At 42.1% G+C, this 27,843-nt stretch overlaps 2 protein-coding genes across 2 annotated transcripts; one reads left to right on the plus strand and one right to left on the minus strand.

Annotated features, from left to right (window-relative positions):
• The first annotated feature begins 126 nt into the window (after nt 1-126).
• On the plus strand, nt 127-4,904 carry polr1d (RNA polymerase I and III subunit D). The gene is made up of 5 exons (XM_011610413.2): nt 127-233; nt 667-764; nt 1,075-1,151; nt 2,388-2,470; nt 4,629-4,904. Exons 1-5 carry the CDS (start codon nt 195-197, stop codon nt 4,674-4,676), a joined length of 345 nt encoding a protein of 114 aa, XP_011608715.1. The 5' UTR covers nt 127-194; the 3' UTR covers nt 4,677-4,904.
• Nucleotides 4,905-9,186: 4,282 nt separating this feature from the next.
• LOC101072181 (endothelin receptor type B-like) lies at nt 9,187-17,961 on the minus strand. Its single transcript, XM_003970115.3, has 8 exons — nt 17,810-17,961; nt 14,188-14,718; nt 13,156-13,268; nt 12,872-13,076; nt 11,885-12,034; nt 11,677-11,810; nt 11,473-11,581; nt 9,187-11,384 (listed from the first exon to the last, which is right to left on the minus strand). The coding sequence occupies exons 2-8, from the start codon at nt 14,584-14,586 to the stop codon at nt 11,247-11,249; spliced, it is 1,248 nt and encodes a 415-aa protein (XP_003970164.2). The 5' UTR covers nt 14,587-14,718; nt 17,810-17,961; the 3' UTR covers nt 9,187-11,246.
• Nucleotides 17,962-27,843: the final 9,882 nt, after the last annotated feature.

Below are 27,843 nucleotides of genomic sequence, written 5' to 3' on the forward strand. Positions count from 1 at the left end.
CACAAGCAAATGCATCAAAGTTAACATAAGCTAAAAAATCATTCTTATACCAATCCTGTAGTGAAATGTGAGTAATGTTGATAATGTCAATAGAGGTACATCTAAGTTCAATGGATGACGTGGTCGGCCATCTTTTGCCTGTCAGACAACTATTCCGATCGAAATGCACCAGAACATAATCGGGACTGGAAAGCATGGCTGAAGAAGGAACGGCGAAACCAGTGCTAGAGATGGTTAGAAATTCAAAATTCATTTTGTTTAATGGGATTTTTTGACATCTGATACTCTTTTCGTTGTGAGACTAATTTGTTAAACTACTTACTGAATGCTAAAACCAGCATGTTAACACAGTTCTCGCGTGGGGAGCTAACACCACAGAAGCTAGCAGTTACAATAACAACGCAAGCAAAAGTAGGATTGCATTAAATGCTCTTAATCCTAAATGAAACATTGTTTGTGGCATTAGAATATTAAGAAATATATATCTGCCGAAATCTATATAGCGTTACCTGTTCATTTGTTTTTCTTTTGCTATAAGTTATTCTCCTGATTACCAACCGGGGGCGACTTATACACATAAATAAACTCATTTAGCTCTGAGCTCGAGTAGTTAATGGGTGTATTTGCAATGCATCGTGTGTTTAAGATAGATGTGTTGTCTTTTAGGTCCAGGCTGATGGGGCTGATGAAGGCTGTGTGACATTTGTGATGCATGATGAAGATCATACCCTGGGCAACTCCCTCAGATACATGGTGATGAAGAAGTCGGTAGTTGTATTTTGTTTGCCCTTCCTCCACACAGCATGCTCATCAAAACTAAGTCAACATGTCCATGTTTAAACCGTTTGAAATTGGTGTAAAGAGATTTTTCTTTTCTTACAGTTATCAAGTTACTCTGAGTATAATGTTTAAGTCAGAAAGCGTTCACGTGCTGATGCAGTTTTTGTCTCAGGTCATTAGTTTCAGTGGGTTGATGGTTGGGAGACAGCCTAAAAGAAGCCACACTGATGCTCAGCAAAACGCTGACCATAATAATCACATTTTCTGCTCGTATCCCTTCCTTTTTTCTGGCAGTGAGGATGTAGAGTTTTGTGGCTACACTATCACCCATCCGTCTGAAAACAAGATCAATTTCCGCATTCAGACAAGAGGTAAGGAATGGCTCTTAAACCTTTATTATGTCATTTTCCTGGTTTTGTGTGCCTGGTTTGGTTTTGCGTACAGTTGCAAATGTCAGACAGTTCTTGCAAAAAAAAAAAAAAAACAACCCAAAAAACATAGAATCATTTGAAATGGTTGAGCAACACACACATTTTTTCAGCACACACTGATGGCACACACATCTCTTTATGTGATTAGAAGCACCCAGAAAGCTGAGATCCCTGCCAAGGCTCCAACTCCCCTTAGATTAAATCCCAGGACCTGCATCAATTTAATGGGTTCTTCCCTGGCTCATTGCCCAGCCTTCAACCAAGGTTTGCCAGAATGCAGCCAGGAGCAGAAAAGGGGAACAACGTCCTCCTTAGAGGACAAGAATTAGTTGCATTGAAAGCATATTTTGGCCATGTGTAAATGCAGGTTTTCCCAAGTAAAATAACTGGGCATTCTTTTTGATCTACACAGAGTTGATTTAACTAGGTTGATATGCAAAAATCTGCTGATCATCTTATTTTCTGCTGCTTCAACGTGGATGTTAATAGCGTGGTAAAGTTTATTTCCGAGTCTTGAAGATGATAAAAATCTGAGCAGCTGTGGAATTGATATTCTGAACCTGTTAAGTCTTTTTTTATAAGTAGATATAGTTCTTTTTATCACTGAGAGGTGGACCTTAACAAAAATGATATAGTTGTTGCTGTCACTGTTAAAATGGCAATTAAATAACTCAACTACTTATTGAAATACTCTGTTTTTAACAAAATAAATATATAAAATACAATTAAAAGAGCCATGAAACTTGGTCACATTGCATTCTGGTACAGCAAACTTTTTATTATTCAGCTCTGAGGGTCTGACTTGTGTCTTCATGGCTTCTACGCAGACAAATTCAACTATCTTTCATTTCACCTGAAGAAACACATTTTACACATTCATCTGTGTTTATTTCTGTTCTGCTGCTCTCAGTCTCTTTTCAAACCATTTGCAAACCATTTAGGAAATTGTGATCGTGTCATCTCAATTTTGGAGTGCAAATATGTTTCCCATGTGCTCATGTGGTTGGGTGGAAGATTGAGAAAACAATGTAAACTGTAGAGTCTCACGAAGCTTCACAATACTTTGCAAGCAGCATGCTGAAATCTAAAAAAAAAAGTGGCAATACCTAACAATCCGTTCTCCTTCATTTCATTTTTGTTCTTGCTTTGCTTAACACCATCTGCCGCCCATTATAGGAGGCGTCCCAGCAGCAGAAGTCTTGAGGAAGGGTCTGAGTGATCTCCATGAAGTTTGTCAACATGTTCTCAACACCTTTGAGGTAAGCCTAAGGGGAATTCTACAAAGGAAGATTCATAACAGGTATGTGAGGTCATGAGTGACCCCAGCTGGGTAGTCAATGGTAACCTGAAGAAGGACGGACGTGTTTGATTGAATCAACACCTTGTTAACCCATTTCATCATTTAATATACCGGTAGTCCAAACACTCTGATTCACTACCTTGTAGAACCATCCTTAGCACCAGTCATCTTATCAATCTTTTCTCCTCAATCTAGTCTTTTAGGCTGTATTGTTTTTTGTTTTATCCCGATATGTGTACATCAAGGCCAGTGGCCATATTCAGATATACAGTTAAGCCCTGTTCATACTGCAGCTCCAAATCTGATTCCTGTCCTGTCTGGATTGGTGAAAATCTGATTTCAGTGTGGATGCGTCTGCCCGTGCAGTCTGGATCAGCGAGCCTGTTTGCACGTCCATTGACTCACTGCACACGCCACCGTGTTGATATACTGTGTCTCTGCCGAAGGTGATGTCATTACCGTGACAACCAATCCAGATCCGGCCCTGTAGTGCAGATGCAACGCAATCTGTTTTTAGCACTAGCAAACAGCAGCGCAGGCACTTGAGCTTCAAGATCAGATTTGAGCAACAATTGGAATTTGCCTGCAGTGTGAATGGGGCTTTATTTTCACTCACAAGATAGTTTTTATGTCTATTATTAATGTCAGTTAATAGTACTTACACTTGTTACACTACAAATCCCATGATGCACTATGGTGCTGCCACGACCAATTTCCACCCTCTCTGTTGACTTAACACATTCATCAGTAGTGTGTGATGATGGTACGGTCCAGCACGTGATCTAGTCCCCCAAACAAAATAATCATTTGTTAGGTTGGCCTGAGTTGCCATGTTTGTAATGTTTGGGCTTTTTTTTTAAAAACACATTTAACATTTAACAGATTCAGGTGCAGCAGTATCAGATTCAGGAATCTCAGTAACAGATTCAGGTGCAGCATCGGGGACAGGGCCGTGCAGTCACAGGCAAGGACGAGGCAACGACAGCCAAACTACGCAGAAGAATCTCAGACTTGGGATAATTTCTGTTGCCAAGCCTTTAAAGAGCAGGTCCCAACCACTGAGCCCCCTGCTGTGCAGTTCCTGATAGAAACTGAACACGCTGAGCTCACACAGCGCAGAAATGTAATTTTTGACCCCGTCGATAATCCGCTGCAGCTGACACACACACACACACACCCACACACACATCAGTAACCTTTCAGATGGAGCTGGTTGAGCTCCACCGTACGTTTCCCAGCCTCATTCACGAGACAAACGCTGACCTCACCTAGAAGCCGCTCTGCATGTTTGGCAGCACACACGTTTGCGCTATCTCCGTGAGGAAAGAAAAAGACCCTCACGCAGGAATATTTGTGCGTTGTGGGGGGTTTTTGCACATTAACGTACACTTTTGTTGGAAAGATATGCAAAGATAAGTTTTCCCCACATGCCCAATATTCTGAAGCTATTGTTGTTGAAGAAGCTAAACTATTTCAAGTGCTGCTCTTCTGAGAAACTTTGTTTAATCCATTTTGTATTTCTAGACCACAGTTCCAGAAATAGGGGATAGTTTTTTGTTTTTTTTAAAAAGTTAATCATATTAAAATAGGACTTAAAATATATTTTCTTCTTCTCGCCCAAACTAGCTTTTGTTCTTGTTCTTACATTTTTTCTTAAATGTAATAATTTTGGTCATTTAAAAGCTGAGGCCTTCAGCGTCCGACGCTCGTTTAAATCTTTAGTGATAATAACTTGCTGTAGAATGTTGAACTTTTAAATCTTCCCAGATTTCTGGCCATCATTCTCATTTCTACTGGTAATGTTCGATGAGGCTGGATTTCTGTCCTGCTCCAGATGTTATTGATTTACCCCTGCCAGTAGAAATACTTGTCAAACTACAGCCATCTTCATTGAGGATTGCATAGTCTCGTCTCAGCCATCAGAAGTCTGATTTTCAGATGTTTGCTCATTTATTGACATCTCAAACATGAAAACGTATTTTCCAATTTTGGAATAATTTTCTACAATTTCTTTTTGCGGAGTATAAAATAGCAAGTTGTGTCTGTATGCCTGATTACCCTAACACTGCTCACATTGACTCGGATCCAATCCTCATTACGCTTTTTTGTGTTTGCAGACGAAAGTCAGTGGGTTCAAAGAGTGTCGGGAGCAGCCGATGGAATGAAAAACATCATATGAGCACTCATGACTGCAACAGTTGTGTTTAATGCCTCTTCATTTAATTTAATGTTCAAACATTTGCAGTTTGTTTACTCTTATTTTCCACATTCCTGGATTTAAATTTTTATCAAGCAGAAGAAATGGACAACAATAAAGTGTGTGTATATTTAATGGCTGTTATTGTGTATTTGCTGCAGAATTCAATAAATGGTGTGGCAATAAATGCAAAACAGAGTGAACCTCCGTGTGTGTGTCTGCGTGTGCGTGTGTGTCTGTGTGTGTGTGTGAGAGAGTGAGGGACTGACTGGAGTAAATCACAAATTACTGCATATCTGCTTCCACCCACCTAATCGGGAGTGATTGACATGTTTACTGGAGGCTGGGAAGTAAAAATCAGCCTGATCCGCTCTGCCATCAGAAGGTTGCAGCGATGCACCTGAAACCATTTTGCTGAAATCATGAGACAGCAGCAGCGTTGCTATGATACAGGCTGAACGGCTGATCTTGACAAACAGCAGAGGGAACAAAGCGAAAAGCAAACGCTAAATACTTCTGTGGCATTTGAGGTGTGTGTCTTAACATGTTTGCCTTTAAGATAAATAGCGGGGTCTTTCAAGGCTTGGCTCAGACTGAACGACCACCCCTGACCTTAGGTCCAACCATGAGGCGCCGGTCCTGAGGGAGTTCATCTTCTGTCTTGAGTCTTTACTTTTCCTCATTTGTGAGGTTGAAAATGAAAACAGTGTCAAAGAGTCGTCTTTGTTCTTTTCTGATGGCCAGATATTAAGTTGGGAAGTTATTTTTAGCAACGTGGTAATGTAAATAGAATAGCAGCTGTGAAGTGGCGTGACCCTCATCTCTTGTCCAATCAAATTTAAGATAAGTGGTTACTCAAGACTGTTGTATAAGAGTCTGTTGTTGTTGTTGCCCCCACGTCATAATCAGACTATTTTCCTTCTTCTGATTGAAAACAAACGGTGTTTATTGAACTTCCGAGCCTCTAACAGTAAATTTAAAGATTTTAAGCGGACGGAGCTGCGACGTCTGTTAACAAGACGTGTGAAGCGCTCGCCTGTGTCTTCAAAAGTCGTTTATGGAGGAGGCAGAAGCTAGAATATCCTTATTAGTAGAGGAATGTGGAGCCTTGGTGCTTGGCCAGGAGTCCAGAGGAAAACTGAGGATAGACGGTGTAAATAATGGGGTTAATGTTGTCAGTTGCATATTTATGCACGATTTAATCTGTGATTAAAAACAAGCAATGAAAGTTCTGTGCACTGATGGAAGAAGCTAATTTATTTAAGACTGTGTGTGGGAGATCTGGTTATAAACCTAAAAAATCAGCTTCTTGGGGGGTCTGATCTTGAGATTCATCCCAAACAAAACAATTAGCAGCAAGTAATGAATTATTTAAAGACACCAAACTGCACCTTTGATGACCCGTCCTGCTTCTTTTGTGTGTAGCTGGATGAGATGATCGTGTGAATTGTGCTGGTATGAAAGCACGCTTGGTTCCTCAGCGCACTTGCAGTTATCACATGATGTCTTTGATTTATTCCCACTATCCATCCAAATCTTCTCAGGCAGAAAATCCTCTCTTTGGCTAATTTATGCAGCTGCAAGCATGCCCCCCCCCCCCCTCCACACACACACACACACACGCACTGATGTGTTATTGGCAATAAAAAGCAACCACTGAATAGGCAGAGTAACAAGATTTTCCTCCCAACTTGTTGGCATTTGACCAAAGCAGGAAACCAGAAAAATCCCCGGCAGGTGGCCTATTTTTTTTCCTTCAACAGCTTCACATCTGATGACATCAGAGCTTTACACGCGCGCTTATTTACAGTATGTGCTGTCATCTGGCTGCTCCCGTTGAAGTTCGCCGAGGCAGCTGTGACCGCACGCTGGCGAGATCCGAAAAACAGCTCTTAACAAAGACAAGCCGGACCGGTGACGGCGTCTGGGTGTTCATTCCCTACCGAGGCGACGACTCTCTCATCAGGATCATCATTTAATTCTTCCCGTCTTGACTCCAGTCTGCTCAGTCCTCCCAGCTAGGCAACAGGCTGCATATTAAAACAGGAGGAATCCCTCCGTGAGCATCCCAAAAGACTGAGATTTGGACCCCGGTGGGGGTGATTATTGAAAAGAGCCCCCACAGAATGAACATTACGCAGCTGTGTCAAAGGTCTCTGCTGCCGTGGCTCCGTTGGCTCATGTGTGGTGGAAATGAGGATCTTTGAATCATCACTGGAGATTACCCCCCCACCCCTCACCCCCCAACCACACACACACACACACACACACACACAGAGCCAGTGCAGCATTAATCACTCGCCCTGCTGGATTAAACAACCGCTCCGCTCTCGTCCACAGGCTGCCGCCTGTTCCGAATGTTGCAATGGTGAAAGGGAGCTGAAGAACCTGACGACTCAAGCCTGGTTAGATCTTAAGCCTCAGAGATGCTGAAGATGAAGCTGCAGCGCACTCGGACAATGAAGCTCCGACTATCTGAGCTCCTAGAAGCATGAATCAGAGAGATATCTCAGTGATTGGCAGCCGGTGGCCCCTTAGGAAGATGAAAGAAGGCTTTAAAGCTACACAAAGGTTGAGGGCAAGTAGTGTGTGTGTGTCGGGGGGGCAAAGCTGGCAAGACCAATACGATTAAGAAAGCAACAGGAACATATTTAGCCTTGGCCCAACAGAACGTCCATGGTCCTGAACACCGCGACGCTGATCCTCTTCCACGCCAGGCTTTGCTTTCTGCGTGTTTCGCCTCCATCCTTCCCGGCTCCTGTTACAGATGTCACGCTGGGGTTCCTCTGTGATCTCTGAGGATTTATGCTTTTCACATGTGCAGGCTGAGCTTAGGTCAGTCGGCAAACACAGTCAGTGCAGGATAGACACCAGCCTCTGCACCCCCCACATCCCTAGCCCCCACCCACCATCACCAGGAGGCTGATGATGAGCGTGTAATTGCAACAGTACAGCTGATCTTTTCCTTCATGTGTATCCAGGAAAAACTGAATTTTGTAAAAGGCGGATTGTAAATTAAAAACAATTCCGCGTTCTATCCCTACGTTGCACAGGCTGTTTCTGCTCATGTTACTGAGCCACAGTTGACAGACACTCAAAATACCCCCCCCCCCCTCCCCCCACGTGACTCTCAACTAGCCTCTTTCTCCACAATTTGTCTATAATGAGAACCAGTTTGCGGCGTTGTTCCGCCAGCTCTCTGAAAATAATATTGCTTGCTACTCCGGCATCAGTTTTTTCCATCAGCATCACCGACACATCAGATGATACGCAGAAGTATGGAGTAAATAATGACCCCCCCCACCCCCCAAAAAAACCCTCAAAACATTCATTGGATGAGTTTATACCCCGGATCTGATCGCTCTAAATGAGCAATCACTAAAGATCAGAACCTTTGTTGACCTTAGTTTCTCTCAAACATTCTTAAGAAACAAACACAGATGGAATAAAGTCCTTATTCCAGAAATCAGTTTCATCTTCATAATCCTTTATAAACATTGTGATCAGCTTACAGAGCCAGAGACTTCATCACTGTTCAGTGTGGCTGTTAGCTGACTGTTTCACCAGGTTTCCATCCAGCCATCCATCCATCCATCCACACCCCATCCATCCATCCATCCACACCCCATCCATCCATCCATCCACACCCCATCCATCCATCCATCCACACCCCATCCATCCATCCATCCATCCACCCACCCAACTACTCATCCATCCATCCATCCATCCATCCATCCATCCACCCACCCACCCAACTACTCATCCATCCATCCATCCATCCATCCACCCACCCACCCACCCACCTACTCATCCATCCATCCATCCACCCACCCACCTACTCATCCATCCATCCATCATAACGGGGTTGGCTATCCCATTGGTGGGCTAACAATGGGGAAGAGACAGGAACCTTAAATATATCAGCCTCAGGTCTCGGTGCCCGGCCATGTCTCAGCTTGTTTGTATGTGTGGGTGTGTGTGTTTGAGTGTGTGTATGCATGTGTGTGTCTGTATCTGTGTGTGAGTGTGTATATGAGTGTGTGTGCTTATATATCTCATGTATGCATATATGTGGGGGCGAAAGGGTCAGGTTTTTTCTTCTTGATTCTCTTGTTTCTTGATTTTCCTGTTTCTCTTTGTTGTTTTTATCCTTTGTGAGGCACTTTGTGCTACCCAGGGTATGAAAAGTGCCATATAAATAAAGATTGAATTGAACTGAATTGAATTGAGCAGTCCAACACAGCATTCACACATACACACACACATGCACGAGGGGCACTTTAGAGTGAAAAATAAGCCAACATGCATGTTTTTGGACTGTAGAAGGAAAGTGGAGAACAGCAGAAGCAGAGAGAACTTGAACTTCCTCACTTTTATAACTTTCCGGCGCCAACGCAACAGTGGACATGCCCTTTGTGAGGCAGCTACATGGGTTGTAAGTTGTTCTGACTTTCATGTTGCACAGACCAGAACCATCATTGCTATAAAATCATCTTTATTACGGCCTTTCTAAAGCACATAAGTACAGTATAGATGTAATTTTAAATACCAGGTCACCATATTCACATTACGTTTTATCCTCACTATGACATCTCTTTGCTTATTGGTCCCTCCATAAGATACTTAGACTTTCTAGTATGTAATAAAAGCATAGCTGTAAACGTGCCAGCGTTTTATGGGTGACACGTTTCCAGATCAGCTTTGAGCACTGTTGCAAATCCAGTGGCGGACAGCAATTTTTATGGTCTCTTTCACAAAAAACCTTGCTGAAAGGCATCCAAGTTTGAAGGTTTGCAGCCACTTAAGTTTGTTACAATGTACTAAGACAAAACAGGATTATATAAATAGAATTGGCTCTGCTTGTGTCATTGGTTTCCATGTTTAATCACAATAAAATGCCTCCATATTACCAAACCTCTTTATTTGGTCAGACTAAGACCTAGAAACAACTGCCCACTGCTGCCTGACTGCAGGTCCAACAGGATGTGATTCCCACCTGGGAGTTTAGCCATTTGTCAGTCAGGTTTAGCTTATTGATGAGTCCTCCTCATATATGTCACAAGCTACAGATCCTCATACAGCTCTCCTCTGAAACAACAAAGCAGTCACGCTTCTGAACACAGTTATCTGACCAAATCAGAGAAACATTCTTGTTTGCTCACAGGATTAATCACATGTACAGTAAATGATGGTTAGATGCTACTGTAGAGCCGGTTCAAAATCCAGCTCAGAAGGCTGCAAATTTAATCTCTCCCACAGTTTTTGGATGTACGCCTGGGTCACCTCCTTCGTTAGCTTACCTCTGTCTTTGGTTACAAATATGAACTATAACTGGATTATATGTATTTAATGAAAACATGTAAAAATATAGAAGGAAAGCCAATCCCACAGTCTCTGAAAACCATCTTGGCTGTGCAGCATTTGCTTTCTTTTACATATGAAAATGTGGCACAGATTTTCTTTTGTTGCACAAGCCTGATACTAAGCAATTTCACATCATTACATGTTAAAAGGAAAAAAGTTGTGCTTCACTACCCATTAAAAATTCTCCATCTGACAGTCTCGTCTTGTAAAGACGAAGAGGAAGGGAGAAAAAAGAACACACAGGGAGGATCCTGGGGCTCCCCGGACTCCCTCTCCGTCCTGGATTATCCCACCGCCTGCCACAGACACGCAGAGCTGAGGCACCAGATTGGGATTTTAACTGCATTTCTCCTTTTAACAGTGCGACGTCATCAATCCAATGACTTCATTGTAGTTTGTAGTTGTACACTCAGTGTGAAGCGGTACTTGTCTCACTTAATACTCATGTGTAGGGAAACAGCAGCTACACAGAACAGGATGAGTTAAAGATATTATATGTGTAAGCACTTCCATTACGCTAATAATGACGTTACATGCAGGAGAGTCATCTGGTGTCTGGCTGCCTTCACAGTCGACAGCTGCCCTCCATATGACTGGAATCAGCAGTGGTTTCTGGCTTTAGTTCTGGTCCTGTCTTCTCTACATTACTGTACAACGTGGAGAGGGTCGTTTTATCTCTGCTGGGAGGTCACAGAACACGAGGCTGCACCGGGGCTCTGTGTTGACATGACGGAGAATCATTTGTCGCCTGCTCGCGCAGTTCCACAGAAATACTTTTGAGGTGTTTTGTGGAATATTTCAGAGTCACAGTTTGCCTCCATCTCTCTCCTGTGAGGTATTAAATCTTGAACTGGTAGTCGTCACTACTGCATATACACAGATGCCCACAAAGTTGGTATAAAATAGGATTTACCTCTTCTCGGGAAATAAATGTGACAACAAAATGAGTCCAACTTTGTGGAGTGTGTGAAACAGGAAGGCTGAATATAAACATGTACTACATATGCCATCTACATGTAAATAACCCTTTACATAAATGCATAAATGCACTGATTTCTTTGTCGTTCACCTTTTCCTTCCCTCCATTTGTCCATCTGTTGAAAGTTTAATGTGCTCGGTGATGTCGGCTGATGGGAGCATGTGTTTCAGTGACGGAGTGCGTGATGGGGGTGTTTTACGACGAATTTGTGAACTTCTGACTGGAGCGGGAACTGGAGCGATCCAGCCCGTTCCCATTACAGGAGCCTTTCCAGCGTACTGAACCTCGTTCATTCAGGAGAGATGTTCCGTAGCACCAGCAGCACAGACACGACTGAGCACAGAGAGAGAGAGAATGGATCTATTTATACACACTTTTAAAACATGGGAAGATTTGTAGCACCGGTGTGTGCCCTTTTTACCTGGAAGCAGTTTTTAAACTTCTGACTGACAAAGTAGAGGGCAATTGGGTTGATGCAAGAGTTTAGAGAAGCCATATTGATTCCAATGTAATCCATCACTAACAGGAAGCTGGCAGGGAAAGGGACAAAGTTTATAATAAACCCCGCAGGACCCACACAACAGAAGACAATGGTCCATGCTGCACGCTGCATCCGCATGCCTACCTAAGTAGCTCACAGCGGTGGGGGTCATTTTCATCGTAGATTGTTTTCTTCAGAATGCGACTGAGATGAAGTGGCAGCCAGCAGAGAGCGAAAATCAGCACCAGGCAGAAGACCGTCTTGGCTACTTCCCTCCGCTGGAGAAACACAGAAACATGCTGAAGAGCCACCGGCGTGCATCCGCGGGGCGGTCAGAACTGGGCGCCCGTACCTGTTTCATGTGGTCGTTGAGAGCGATCCGCATGCCTTTTTTGCGGCTGAGCATCTCGCAGGACATGAGTGTGTAGAAGAATGCAGTGCACGCCAGGGGCAAACAGAAATAGAAGCCAAACAGCCACCAGTCTTTCACATCCTGGTAGAACTGGAAAGAATAAAACAAAAAGTGGACAGTGGAATGTTGATCTCTGTAGATGATCTGCTAGCTAGAAATAAGACATTTATTGCCTTGTTAAAAACAAGATCTTAATGTGGCTTGAATCTCACTGGACGCACAAACTGGAAATCAAACGTTGTCGTTAAAAGCATTAACAATGTGATTCCTTTTAAACCAGTCAAGATGTCAGAACAGGTCAAATGAGTTTTTTAATATTCTAAAACAAGATTTGTTAACATCGGCGATGTTTATGGCCGGCCACGCTGATCAGAGTGGAACATGGGATGAGATGAGACGAGTGAGTTTAACTCAAGTGGGTTTGAATCTGAACCCAGCTCAGTCCTTTCTGGGTAATCACATTTCCTTCAACTAATTGAATGTCTAATGACTTTATAACAACAAAGAGAGTGACTCTGACTGTCAACCAGAGTTTCCTTTTGAACTTTGTGAAATAAAAAATATCTGTCAAAATTCTTGTGCCGCTCTTCGTGATTCCAATCCTTGATCATCATTTTTCGATTTGCTTTTTTGCTGGAGGAGTTTGGGAGAGAAACCCGATCCTGAAGGAGTGACTGTTGCCGGCTGGGCCCTCTGCTTCGTGTTGAACCACTCAGCTGTATTTCACATTTGAAACACTTGCTAATCCGTGCAATGGGCATTTCCGACCACATGTCAAAAACGATCAAATAATGTGCGGCGCAAATCGATCCGTCCCTTCAAACTGATGTTTAACAGTTGCGTAATAGGAATCTGTCCGTTTAATTCGATTGCTTTTACTTATAGCCTCATCACAAATGCTCTAGTCACAGTAGGTGAGGGAATTACCTTCATGAAGCTGGTGGTCTGCTCTGGATGCAGCAGGCACACGCGCAGCTTTTTGCTTCTGTATGGAATCTCCAGCATGTCAAATGCCAGCGCTTCAGGGACGGCAAACAGCACAGCGACCAGCCATATCAGGGTCACCTCCACTGCTTTCCACAGGGGGATCCCCATCCCCTTCACTCTGCTCCACGACGTCACCGCATGGTAGCTGCGCACACCAACATGGGAGCAAACACACATGACAAGGCTGCATTCTGCAGGGATCCCGAAGGTGGCTTTTTCTGTACCGGTCGATGCTGAGGGCGCACAGGCTGAGCACCGTGATCCCCACTGAGGCCTTCTGGATGAACGGCATCAGCTTACACACATAGACTCCGAAAGGCCAGTCCTCAGCGATCAACTGAGCCCAAACAAAATGGACAGATGCAACATTTGGAAGAGAAAAAAAAGCAGATTATTGGGTTGTGATCAGAGAACATTTATCACTGCAAGCTTCTTTGTGCTTCTAAAAGATCTGTGTGTAATGTAACAAATCCGGCAGGTTCGCACTGCCTCGTTAATTTCATTTCACTTTGATTATTTATTGGCATTTGAAGAAAGCGAGAGCGTTCCTCATTTGCCCTCAGACGTTTCTCTGACTGCCAGAGTCGCAGCTCAAATGTCAATTGTGCGTTTGGCAGCGACGCCCAAACCAGCCGGATGTTTCTCCTCGCGTAAACATGTAGAAGACAACAAAGGCATTATTTCTTCTGAAACGGCTCAGGCGTCAACCTTATGGCTCTCATCTGTGTTTTAATAGAGAAATACTCAAAAATGAGCTTGAATAAAACAGAAATGGGCTCGCTTGTGGAGTTCAAGGAAATAGTTTTAGATAAAAGTCAGATAAAAAATCAGCTGAATCCCCAAAGATCATATCTGACATCTCAAAATGGAATATGATTCAGCACCACTACTTAAAGAGCAAAGAACAATCTGAGGCTGAATCCTCAATATGTGCCAGATTTGTAAATCTTCATATGTCATCTACTTGACATGACATCTGGAATTGTTTTGGTACGGAGCATGTTTTTGGGCCGCGAGGATCGGACGGTGGGTGTTGCGTTTGCGAGAAAATCTGGAAGGGATGAATCAACACTAAATCAATGCTTTGGTGATGACAACCTCGGGAATCACCAGCCAGGCTGCAATGTGGCAAACACAGCAATGTCTCGAGCAAATTAGTCCTTTAAAGTGGTCTTTCACTTCGTCGCCACCATTTCAAGAGTTACTGTTGACGGTCTCATATAGACACATGCAAAAAAGACAAGAAACGTTTTTACCTTAAACACATTGATTGGGATGGCAATGATAATATAGAGCAGGTCTCCCAGAGCCAGGCTGCCAATCAGGACATTGGGCCCGTTCCTCATGCACTTGTTCTTGTATATGATCCTGAGCAGCGTCGAGTTGCCAATGATGCCCACCACAAAGATCAGGCAGGAGATGATGGTGTTCACGTACTTGAAGGCGTACCTGATTTCTGTGGGCTTCAAGCACATAGGCGGGGAGGCGCCTCGTGGCCCTGCTGGCATTTGGGGTGGTGGTGGTGGTGGAGGTGGCGCAGAAGTATCATTTCTGGGGAGTTCTGAAACTTCAGCGACAGCCTGGGAGTCACGGACGAACCGGGACGCCGTGGCATTGCCAGCCAGCAGCAGACACAGCAGAACGACGGCCTTCATCCTCCTCACCGCCACCAAAATCTGTTCGCAGGCACTAGCTCACACCAGTGTTCAAGAAAACTCACACTTACAGGCTGTCATGCGCACTTCGTCACACACACTCTCCTTGGTGTTGGTCCAAAGCAGCTTGGCCTGGGAAGGAAATAATAAAAATAGAATACGTGTCAGAGTAACATAGCACAACAGTCAGGGGTTCAGGGCGTTTGGTTGCTGACGGCAGCAATCACACAACAGGAAGTTCCATTTTCCTCAAACCCGGTCAAGCGGGAACTCAAGCAGACTACTTGTAACCATAATTTCGCGTTTAGTCATCTTAAAAAAAACCATTAAAAGGAAAAAATGAGACGACTGACACGAAACAAAGAAATGCAACAATGAGCTGAGACGAGGAATATTGCGCTAGGGTGTGTGTGCATGTGACAGTAGTTCAGCTGTATGTTTCTGATGTTTTGTTTCAGCATGTGGTAAAGCTGCAGCTACTCTTTAGACATTTTATGACTGAATTCTAGAATTTAATCAGACTCCCTCTGATATCTTACAATCAATCCTCCCGCTAATGCTTGTTGGAATACAAAAGAGCTGCCAAAGCAAAGACAAGTGAAAGTCTGGATATTGTACTGTATAATATGTTATAATAAATAATATTTAAGCAACTGAATACTACTGATCTTTCAAAGCCAAGAAAATGCCAAATTTCCCTTTCTCACAAGAGAAATAACAGGAACACTGAGGGAAGTCTGAGTATTTTTAGACCTAGTTTGAGAAGGCAAAGACCTGTGAACTACTTTAGGCCAGCGAGCATGCTGAACCCAACACACACATGCATGCGCGCACGCTGAAAAATTGGCATCCATTGCTTTATCTGACTCAAAAACAGAGGCTTGCTCTGTTCACACACAAAGAAACATCACATGCATGAGCTCACATGCGTCACAGGAAAAAAAAGTTTGAAAAATTTGGCCGTCGTCCATACACATCCTCAGAATTATGCCTTTGTGTCAAACAATATTGCTTTTTCACTCCTTTCCATTGCAAGGCTTCCAAACGGCAGCGTGATGGTTACGCTTGAGTTCCTTTTGGTTACATTAAGACAACATTTTACCACAGTGTCCTGAAGCCACTGACATACATTATTATTATTTACGAGTGTAATTGTAGTTTCTGCTTGACTCTTTGTGGCAGTTAAAAAGTCATTTTTTGAGGAGGAATTACAGTTTCTCATTAATCCAGATTAGTCTAACCAGATTGAGAAGATGGGTATTAACAGCTCTGATCCGCTTAGTATATGAGATTAAACTTCAAAAACTGCCACAAACTTCAGCTCACATGACCAAAGTTCTTAGATAGTCAGAGGTGGAAACTTGGCAGCCAGCAGAGCGGACATAAAAAGGACAGTAAGGGCGGTCAGAGATTGGATGTTTGTGCGGGAAGAGAGGGTGGAACTGAAAAGAACAAAAAGTGTGGAGACAGGAACAATGTGCTGAGAAAGGAGGTTAAAAGATTACCGTGACTGACAGGTTGATGTAGTGTACTGTTTATTTACACAATCTGAGGAAAGGGAAAACTCAAAGAAAGATAATAGGAGGGAACCCGGTTTGAGACGCAATGACGGAGAGGAGACGAGTCCCAGAGACTCCTCAGAGGTGACGAGAGGATTAGGAAAGAGGGTGTCCCTGTCATCAGATGATCACCTCAAGATCAAAGAATGGGTGAACAAAGCGCAAACAAAAAAACCCCGCTTTGATCCCAATCTTAACAAATATTTGGCTCTGCCAGTGAGACTGGACGCAATAAAAACAAAATCAGAAGACAAATCAGAAGAGCTGGAAGCCAGAAGTTTTTTTCCCTTTCGAGATGTATCTATTTTGTGGAATACTGAATAATTTGAACTCTCTGAAACTAATTTCCCCTTTTAACTCCTCACATGCTTTCCATCTGATCAGAAATCGACCCTCATGAGAAAACTGGAAGGCAAATGTCTTCAAAGAAGCCAATAACGTCTTGTAGAACTCTGCAACAATAAGAGGCACCAGTCTGTCCACTGCTAAAAGGAGATAATGCACAAATAAAGACTGGCAAGTTGGAGCTCATCCCAGCTGCCTTTGGGGGAGAGGCAGAGTGCACCCAGATGAGTGATAGTTTTATGCCACACGAAGTTATTGCACTTTGAGAGGGGTGTAATGCATGATGTAATGGAGCCTGAGTATAAAACCAAGTGTTCCTAAATGTCCAAACCTATATAGATGAAAAAGGAAATTTTGAGCTTGTAGATGTTCAGGTTACATCCTTGTTAATCCACAAAGTCCAGTTTGGGGAAACAGAACATGCTCTGCTCCAGCGCAGAGAAGATGGAGATCACGGTTCAGTTTTTTTAGTTTCCAAAGCTTTCTGAATGGATGTGTTTCACGGATCTCCAGTGTGTAGCGCACTTGTGGTAAAAGGTTCAAAGCGTCTAATCAACATCCATTACAGGATGAAATGACCCTGTAGGTTATTGATGTGTTCATTCTCTTCTCGGTGCGTCCTCCATGGCGCTGCTGCACAACATCTCATTGCAGGGCAGCGTTGATTGCACCCTGAGGGTCAAGGCTGGGTTTATTGCCCTGTCACATTAAAATCCAAAGACTATCAAATGATGCACAAATGAGCCATTCCCAGTTTAAAAAAACAAAAAAAACCAAAAAAAAAACAACAAATTTTAAACACTTAAAGTTAACGAAAAATAACATTTCCATTTTATTATGAGGTACAAAGAAGAAAAACCGACAAGCATGTCTTTTAAAAAAAATGGAATGCAGTATTTGTTATTATGTATTACTATCTTATCATTACGTATAACAACAATAAAAAAATAATCATCATCATTCAAAAACGTTGTATTGTAGAGGGTCGGCTGACATCTCATTGTTGCCTAAAAACAGTAGTAAGAACAAAGACTACACCCTTATCATAATAGACTCGAGCGATCCCGTGAGCCTCAAATAAATAGGTAAATAAACAAACAAACAAAAACGCAAAAGAAAAAGTAAAATCGCCAAGAAGCAAGTTATCGGTCTATAAGAGACACGAACATTAAAATATAATAAGCAGAGGAGATTTCGAGAGGCGCAGTGATTCCAGTCATGTGCTGCGGCCGCTGGTGCGTGAAGCGCGCAGTCTAATTAACTTACAGACTCAAACTGAATTGAGACATTTACTTTAAATCCGTGACGTTTAAACTTACCGGGTCGATTCGATGTCCAGGTCGCAATTTGTGTGTTCTATTCCGATTATCCCCCGTATTGGTATGGCGTTCAGCAAATAAATACAAGTTAGTTTGGTGGAATCCGGCGGTCAAAGCCTTTAGTGAGTCCCGCGAGGCAGCTTTCCCTTTGAATTTCCTGCGAGAAGCAGCGCGAGCTTTTATAGCGGCGAGCCGCGAGGCTGCAGTGACAGCCAATCATATGAGAGAGCCGGACATCCATCTATCTATCTATCTATCTATCTATCTATCTATCTATCTATCTATCTATCTATCTATCTATCTATCTATCTGTCTATCTGTCTGTCTGTCTGTCTGTCTGTCTGTCTGTCTGTCTGTCTGTCTGTCTGTCTGTCTGTCTGTCATAACGAAGCTAGACACTTTACTCCATTATTAAATAGTAAATTAGTCACATGTATTGATAATTTTAATACAAAGATCAAAAGAAATAAAGACTGTACAAAACATTTGAACACAACTGGAATTGTGACTGCAGGTACTAAAATATAAACGTTCAACTGAATCACTTCTTAAAGTGCTTGTGACACTGGGCACACACACACACACACACACACAAAGAATGGAGCTTTTTTGGGGGCAGATTGAATAAGGGCATCCATTCTTTGCTCTATTCTGGGAGTTATCTATTGCTGGTATCATTAGTGCCATTTAAAAAAAATTCTACATGGTCATTACACTTCAGCATGTGACGCAGAATATTCTTCTTCCAGGCTAACCTGCGCCTCCAAACAATCAGGCGCATTATTGATGTGGTTGTGGTATTATTCATCTTAAAACAGCCTGGACTGCACACATATCTGCATGCTCAATCAGAGGGAGATAATATGAATAAAAATGTGTTGTGACAGTTTATATGACAGCTGGCGTTGGGCTTACATTTAGCAAACTACCTGGATTCCATATGGGTTCCTATATAGGTACATATGTATATACGCATAACCTACCATAATAGGACATTAATATCAGCAGCATTAGCAGTGAAAAGATTTCTGTCATTGGCAATCAATGGTATTTGTAACAATGAAAAATGTACACTTATATAGTATATTCTTTGATGAAAGTTCATTTCTTGTGGCAAGGAAACCTAGCTCAAATTTAACTGAAACTGACCTGGTGTTTGGTGTATTACATTCTAGGATGCCCGAGCCAGTTATAATAGAGAAATGATATCATATTGTTTGGTGGGCGGTGGGTCAGATGTAGCCCGTGGGTATACGTTTGACAAACTGTAAAGGGTGTAGAATGACACATACAGTCAAATTAAACTTAAATATTGCAAAACAATATAGTCTCATGCGATGGACATGTTCATATTACTTGACATCTTGCCTCTGGAGTCCTCAAGTAATAATCAAGACTGTCATGGCAGCTCTCAATGCTCTCACAAGTCAGTCTAGTGAAAACAAAAACTCAGTTCTAATGCAGTCAGCCGAGGACTCTGAGGTTCATGTCCTGTAGTAACAGGCTTCAGAATCAATTTCCCTAAATCACTCAAAGATAATAGAATGTGCAGAATCTGCAAAATGCTTTGACTGTCTGCAAATTTTTTTTCTCTTTTTCTTTTTTAAATGGATGTTTCAGAGTTTGTGCATTAATTTATCAAAGCCATGTTAATGCTAGAGCAAGTGGGTTGGAGTCTCACCGAGGTCCACGAAGATGTCCTGAGGGGTTCCGAATGAACAAATGAGTGATGTTGAATGAACATCATTTACAGGCAATGACCCCCCCAACATGACCACCACCAAACACACATCAAATGACAGCACACAGGAGGAAACTGCAGAGACAGGAATGAAAGAATTCAGCTCCTCTTCATCAGTCCCATGACTGCACATCCTTTCTGCTCGGCCTGAAAACATTCTGGAAAGACAAACAGATGAATACACTGTTGTGCCGCTGTGGCTGAGGGGATGTTTGCTCCATCGAGTGTTCATATTCTCGTTTTTGTTTTAAAGATTTATTATGTGCTTGCTGTTTTTGTGCGATTTCACGTGCTTTTGGCATTTATGATGATATACAGTATATGCATAACACGTAAAATAACACGGACATAAAGGCATCAAAAAACTTTTTAAAAAAAACTTTAAAAAGTTGAAAATGGGGGGGGGGGGGATCAAAGACAATTCAGCATGCAGCACTGTTGTCACGTGACAAGATGTCTTCCTGCAGGTTGTGATGTCAGCACGCGTTGCCATGGTGATCTCACACACCAATCTTGTGATTTTGACTTCACACTTGAGGATCGTCATAACAGCAGTTTGAAATCAGGTTTATTTTTAAAGGCTGCATGTGTCACAGGCCCACGGTTTGAGGTTGGAGCTTCTGCACAGTCACAAACAGCTCTGAGCTCTTCTGGAGCTCAGCCCTTCCTGCTACAATGTTGCTTGTGTTTCAATTCTTGCATCAGAGACAATACCAGATATCAGTCATGTGGAACCACGATAGTCTCCGTTTTATGCGTGTATATTATGTTTTAAACACATGTGCTCATCCTTTTTGTTTCTGTGCTCCATCGGGAATTGTGTTTCATCTGCTGCATATTTGTCATGCAGTTTTTCATGGACGGATGGAGCACATTTACAGGATATAGCTGCCTGGAGGTTTAAAGAATGTTGCGGTTTAGTTTAGAATCATGCTGGAAGACATTTTCACCTGACCTAGTCCTGGCTCTGCTGAACAACAACCAAACACATCCCACCCTTCCAACTTTTTACAAACCAGCACCCTCAAAAGAAATCACCATTAAGAGCGGAACAACAGAATTTTCCCAATAATAAGGTTGCAAAAACAAAGCCCAACACACCAGTCTTGGACTCCTGCAGCAGCTTCTGGGAGTGACCAGAAAAGTAGAACTGGATATGAAAAAAATAGGAGGCAACACTTTTAAAGTTTCAGTTTGTTGCAGTTGAACAAACAGTAGCAATAAGTCCAACTGGGTAGCAGCCAGCACAGGAGCAGAAGACAACAGAACCCAGCAAACCGGACGACTACAGATGCATAACTTGTGCAACAAGCACGAGAACAAGAGGACATTCCCAGGACAGGTAGTTTTTGAAGTGTGGCTGGAGGGTTGCAGTTACTTTGTAATGATTAACCTGACATGTCACCATTATTTAGGGTTTGCAATGCCCCTAGATACTAATTACGGACACACCAGACGTGTGTGTGTGTGCCAGTGTGTTAAAACTTGATAGAGACAGGGCAGTTTGAATGGCGCAGCCATAAATGAAGAACAGAAACTGCTCGCCCCCCCCCCCCCCACCCAATCCAGTAATCCAGGCGTGGAGGCAGAGTTGGAAGAAGGAAAAGACCTGATTGATCAGATTTATCCTTAGAATGAACAACTGTAACCAGCTGAAGTAATAGGCCACTGGGTGGTAAAAATGTCTGCTTGTGGCCGGTTTAATGAGGTACAGACCTCAACTCCCCCCACCGATGGGAATATTCTGTGTTCAGAGGTGATGCTGACATCAGTTTGCGTGACCTGATTAAAAACTTGTGGGCCTTGGGCTAAATTGTAACAATAGAAATAACGTAAACTCCTTTTCCCCCTTTTTGAAAACAAATCCAGCGTTCCTTCACACACAATTTTTATTGTAATTGCAGTTGCGCATGAGCTGCTTATCGAATCCAGATCATGCTGACTTAGAGGACAGAGAAGGTTTAATAACTGTCATCTTTTTGTGAAGTGTGGTTTCCCAGAAGGTGGATTTTTAATTGCAGTTTGTGCTGAATTTGGCTACAGGGTTCGTTCTGAGACGGAAGAAATGGTATATTGTTATGAACATTTGGGATTTCCTTCCAGGTCAAATTCAGAAAACCTGGTCTGTTTCAATCTCTTGGTAATCACACAAGCATTTTGTGTTGGACAGCTGGATAAAGAATGATTTGAAGTAACGGCTATCACCATAATGCACATTTATAATAACATGTATAATAATATTATAATATCTATCTTATAGGCAAACCCAGAGGGAAATGAAAATGTTTGTACCTATTCCTTTGGACACACTCCAGTAAAAATGTGACAGCATAAAATCAATTGATTACACAAGAATCATTGTCTGTCCATTAGGAATAAATATCTATATAATTATGTAATTAAGGTGGAAAGTTAGAGCCACCGATCACAAGTGGTCTCCTTTGTTGTTGTTTTTTACGTTTTTCCATCTTTTGGTGTTTTTGCATGACTCCACTAACAGTTACAGTCTGACTGTGATTTTGAACTTTCTCATAAGCCTAAACAAATGCATCCTCCTAAAGGATGGACTCAAAGAGAGAGGAATCTACAAACACTCCCAGCCCACCATAACGGGAAACAATATGTGAAGATCCTGTCCCCGTTTCCAGCACGTCTTATGTGACTGTCAGGATAGGTGGTTACTTCCTCATTTCTAAGCTGCATTACAAGAAGTAGCTGATAAGACAAAAAAAGCAGAGGAGGCGACTAGAACAAGAAATTTAGCTCTGAAACAGCTCATTTTATTTAGACAGCAAAGTAACTGATTTTAAGATACATATATATAAGTATATATACTATATATATAATTTTCCCTTTTGCCTGTCATATACAAAGCTGTACACAGTCTATGTACAGCTTTATGTTCTAGCCATTGCTTTGAAATTAAACATTTATCAATATGATATTATCAATATGTTATTGGCTGACAGGTGAGAGTACGGAATCCATACCATAGCTGCTGCATTTGTAGATTCTTGCATTTATATTAAAACTTGTTTTGTTTCTTAATAGTGCAGCAAAAAATGGACATAATGATGGATTGTATGTTTGTTCAGACAAAACACTAAGAATGTACTTCTTTTTTCCATAAATATTACAAGAAAGACCAACGACCCTGCTAACGACTCTCAGGTGACCACCCAGATCATTAGCATGCAAATGGTCCACAGGGGCTATATATTTTCAAGCTCTCTCCCCAGCGATTTCAGAACTGAAGAAGCCTTCTGGATAGAAGGCGAAACGTCTTCAAGAGAAGAAACCCAGTCCAGTTGACAGAGAAAACTACCTTGGATACAATGACCTGGATGACTGAGAATTTACACAGACATATTACAAGAAAGTCTAATTTTCAGCTATTCCAGCTTGTAAACTAAAACTGGCTGTTTACTGACTAAACTGGCTGTAAACTAAGGAATGTTAAGTTTACCTTTGATTTTCACTGGTTTGCGATGTTCCTGCCTGTCAGACGACCCTTTCCCCACCCCCAGCTTTGTCAGAAAAAAACAGTTGTACTTTAAATCACGTGAATCAAAGACTAAAAAAAGCTGAAGATCCTGACTGAGAACTCTTTGAAACTCTTTATTGTGATGCAAAGAGTTTCAATATAAACTGCAATGTTTCATATGATAAAATGTAAATGTAGGGACTATAATCTATCTCTGAGAGCTCTAGGAAGTGTTGTATATCTCACTCACCTAGTTTTTGTTTGGTTTTCCAGCCTGTTTGTCTCTATGGTACCAGCCATCACACCTCCTGTGAGCTCACTGAAAACTTCAGCATACAATTTTTGCTTTAGGTGTATTTTTATGTTACGCAATCATTACTGTGTTGAAGAATAGTGTGTTTTTATTCTACTTTATTTTTTTATTTTAAAATCAAACTTTCAGACTTTGTGCCCCCAGTCTTGGAATAGAAGATTCCAGTTTAGCTGATCTAATAGATTTTTAAGCCTACAAGTGAACTCAAAGTCTGAACAGTGCTAGTAAATGTATGCCCACAAAAAAAACCTCAACGATGCTGTGATCCTCAGGAGACGAAGCACATTCTGAATGATCAGATTATTTGTGTCACCCTTTGCAGCTATGTCTACCAGTTAGAGCTTCAGTAACTCAAATTTTGTAAAAGGACGGCTTCCTGCACAGCTCATGGGGATAACAAGCGATCCATTGTGTGTGCAAGAGTGCATGATCCAATGACTGTGTTTGTGACGATGGGATTGGAAAGGTCGAGGACAACCATGATGAGTAGTCTGTCACTCGGTGTCATGTGATTGGCTGAAGGGAGCACAATGGACATCTGAGTGAAAAGAGTAAAAACAAGACAAGTATGCATCTTCTTGCTCCACTCAACTGCTGCAGAGACCTCTTACCTACAGCACACACAAGCCTGGAGCAGTGTTTCTCTTGCTTAAAGCCTCCTGAGCAATTAGGCTGTGCCTAAATAACACACAAATATACACAGGCCAGCACTCCACATGTCTCTGTCATCTTTGTCAATTGTACGCCATGTTCAGACTGGTTTTATCCAACAATAAGATACTGTATGTACACTCACAAACATTTTGATTACACCAAAACAGGTTTGTAACATGGGTAAACAGTCAGTAAACCCAGAGGTATTCAAATAAGAAAGAGGTCAGACACAAAATGCTGACAACTTATTAAGCTAACAAGGATTAATGCTCCAATGCGCCCACAAAGATTGTGGTTATGTGACTTAACCAAATTATCCTGGATATTAAGATCACTCTGGCTAAAGGTTAACAAGAACAGAGATGCCAAATGTAACAAGTAAACAAATCCCACAAAATGCAAATGCCTCTGGGCCACATGGTGCCCATGGGTGCTTTCCCCAACTTGCAGAAGCAAGTTTTTTAATGATCCATTACTTGGAAGGGTTCTGATGTTGAGTAGGTTCTGTCATAGTTCAGTAAAACAACAATACATTTGCCACTTGAAGCCATTTACCTCCTGCATGCTCCAGGCCTGAGTGGCATCAGTTCATACAACATGCCTGGGAAAGCTTGCCTGGTCCTTGCAGAGACAATAGACTCCCTGTCCCCACCAATGAGGGTCTGGCCTTTGAAAGGAACGGGGTTGTTTCAATGTTACACGGACCATTAAGAGGGTAGTTAAAATTCTGTCTTTTATGGGGTGAAGAGGCCAACAATTGGTCGATACCAAACCAGTCCACTGAGGGTTGAGCAGCGTAAGTAATATTCAGATTGAATAATAGCCAAAATGTACACAGTTTATGGGCAATTGACCTTTTGACTGACTGGATGCAGGTCAAATTAAGACCAGAGCAACACCAGCTTGCTGTTCCTGGGAGAGTTTTTGTTTCTTGAGCAGAATGATTTTCCATCTAATGATTGACAGACTGCGATGATTCCAGCTATACTGCATCCTGGTAACTCAGGACAGAGATTCTTTTGGCTCCTCTCAGATTTAGTATCAGTTTAAATCCAACTCCACAGCTCACTACGTTGCTATTCAGTGCAGGTCATTTGTCTTTTTCCAGTCAGGATGGATAAGCTGTCAGACTTTATTTGTAGATACATGTGCTACGTGCGCTACAGCTAAAGTTGCTATTTATTTAGATTATTTTTAAGAAATAAATTTAATTTAGAATGTAAAAACCTCTTCTTCGTCATTCAATTATTTTATCAACTATAGGGACTAAGCAAATCCAAAAAGTACAAAAGGCTTCTGTGTGATGTGGTGAATATGGTGCTGTGTGGAACATCAAGGTCAGACTGGCAGCGGGTAAGCAATGGTTTGCACAGATGTATCCTAGTAAGAACATAGAGCTCCAGACTCTGAGAGGGTCCTGATGGTATAAAACTCCTGACACTCAAGTGTTCCTGGTTCAGCACGGATTTGGAGATATCATGGTGCTCTGGACACTGCCAGGTACCACCACAGAGTGTCCTGGATGTCAGGGATCAGGATTGATGGCTTGACCTGATTCTGGGAGGAGAAGGAGAGGGAGCTCCTAATTTATCAGAATCATGTCCAGATGCTTCTGGGAGAATATACAGTATGAACCTATACGGTCATGTTAAATAGTTTTGATATAATTCACAAAGTTGGATCAGACTGAGATTTAAATTTTTTTATTCAGACTATGCACATATTTCATCCCAGTCTGAAGACAGTTCATCTATTTTCATGGGTGATGTTATAGAGCTCCTGGGAGAGGGCGGCTCTTCCCCCAAACAGGCAACATGGAAGCTGTAAACATGATAATGAGGTACCATAATGTGATAAGTCCACAGCGCTTTGATGTGAGTGGACCTTGGTGTGGGTAAATAGAAATCCTCAAACCTGGACACACACTCACTGCTGATGTTATCCAGAGAATCTTTTCCTTTACCAAGGCCATAGTTGTGTGGCAGGATGTGAATTCTTGGCACATTTCAGAGGTTTCAGGTTATTTTGGTTTGTTATTTTTGTTAAATCGGCTATTAAAATAAACATCTTAACTATTGCTGGAACCACCTGTGACAGAGGGTATCTGCTGGAACTCAAGGATCTATTATTCAGTTAAACAAAAACCTTTGGCTTGAGTTGCAGAAGTCATGGGAGAACATTAATGTCAAGTTCTCAGCAAACATCCTGACACTGTGCCAGAAAGACGAGTGGTGCAACTGCTTTAACAGACCCCAGTTGCAAGTTCAAAAGATGACAACAGAAAGACTGATGCCATTGGCTAATTGTGCATAGAGCAACCATCTGCATGTCTGGGGAACATTATGAAATAAAACAGTGTTTTGAAGGTTAAAAAAAAGGTTGATGTTTCAGATCTTTCAAGTATCAGGGTTAGAGTTAGGGTTATATAATAATTCTGGTCACCACCTTAAATCAAATGTACATTTAAATTGACGGTCGAACTCTATACGCAAAATACAGAAAAGTTATTTAAAAAAAAAGTAAATACCAAACAGTGGTCAGGATCAGGACAGCTCCAGCTAACCCTAACCTTAACCCCAACCCCAACCCTTAACCCCTCTCCCTCCACCAACCCCAAACCCTAACCCTAACTCTAACCCCAACCACTAACTCTAACCTCTTTTTTAACCCCCATACGTTTTCCTTTTACCTTCCTTTTAATAATACTCAAACTGTGGGGCAGGTGGCACTTTCTGATTTTATGAATCATCTTCTGAATGTTGAAATTTTGACTTGGCCAAAAGACTTTCTGTACCTCTGCCTGTCTGGGTTGGGTCTTGAACCCGCTCCCCCTTCCCACTGATCCAAATCCCTCAGATCAGCACACAAGCACGAATAAAGTTCAACCCAAAACCTTAAACCCCAACCTCAACTGTGTCCTGTGCTACTCATTTCCATTTTATTTCTTTCAGAAACATTTCTCAAGGTAACAACATTGGATATTCTTTCATAAAAAAAAAAATCTCTTACCTGGACTCTTAATATTGAAAATCCTGAACAGTAAACAAGCCTTTTTGTGGTACCCCTTAGATGGGCGATGGAGATCTGCCCTTTACTTAAACCTTTATTGCTGGTATCTACCTGATATTGATGTCTTTGGGATATATGGGTGGATCTGTTTTATGTGAACTTATCCAGACTCTACAGGGTTTTAGCTGCTCAGAGTTTGTCACTAGAAAAGTGTTTTCACATTCCTCTCCATGTCTGTTCACTTCCCAAAAATCTGGGATAGATTTGCTGCCTGTGGAGCACATGTGAAATCCAACAGCTCCCTCTGTGCAAACAGCAGGGCTGCCAACAAAACAGCCCCAAACTTGGTGGACTGTCAGGATAAAGAAACATCGTAGCAGACATTTCATTGCCACTGAACAGGTGTCGGACGCCAGGTGAGTCCTGCACAGGTCTGAGGAACTATCAGCATCTCAAACATGGCTGGTGTGGGAGCAGCTGGCTGATTTCCAAATTCAGAATTATGCTTAATTAATGTCAAAAGAGCAGATGACGACACGTAGAGCATTTCAAACTCCTTAGTCACTGCCGAGGATTTTAAGTGCTTAAAAACTCGTCTGGTGGTGAACTTGAATCAAATGATTTCAGACTTGAGTTGGTGATGATACAACAGCGCTGAGCGTATTGGCTCTGTTGATGATGATGATGATGATGATGATGATGATGATGATGATAATGATTTTGTGTGAGTAGACAATTATTTTGGGTGAAATGTGGAAGAAAATAAGCATTTGCCTCTAACTACTGAATTGGCTTCCTGCGTCCTCGCTGGGGATCAGGGTTAAATAGCACAA

Source organism: Takifugu rubripes, chromosome 14 (genome assembly GCF_901000725.2).
Source record: "Takifugu rubripes chromosome 14, fTakRub1.2, whole genome shotgun sequence".
Lineage (NCBI taxonomy): Eukaryota > Metazoa > Chordata > Actinopteri > Tetraodontiformes > Tetraodontidae > Takifugu > Takifugu rubripes.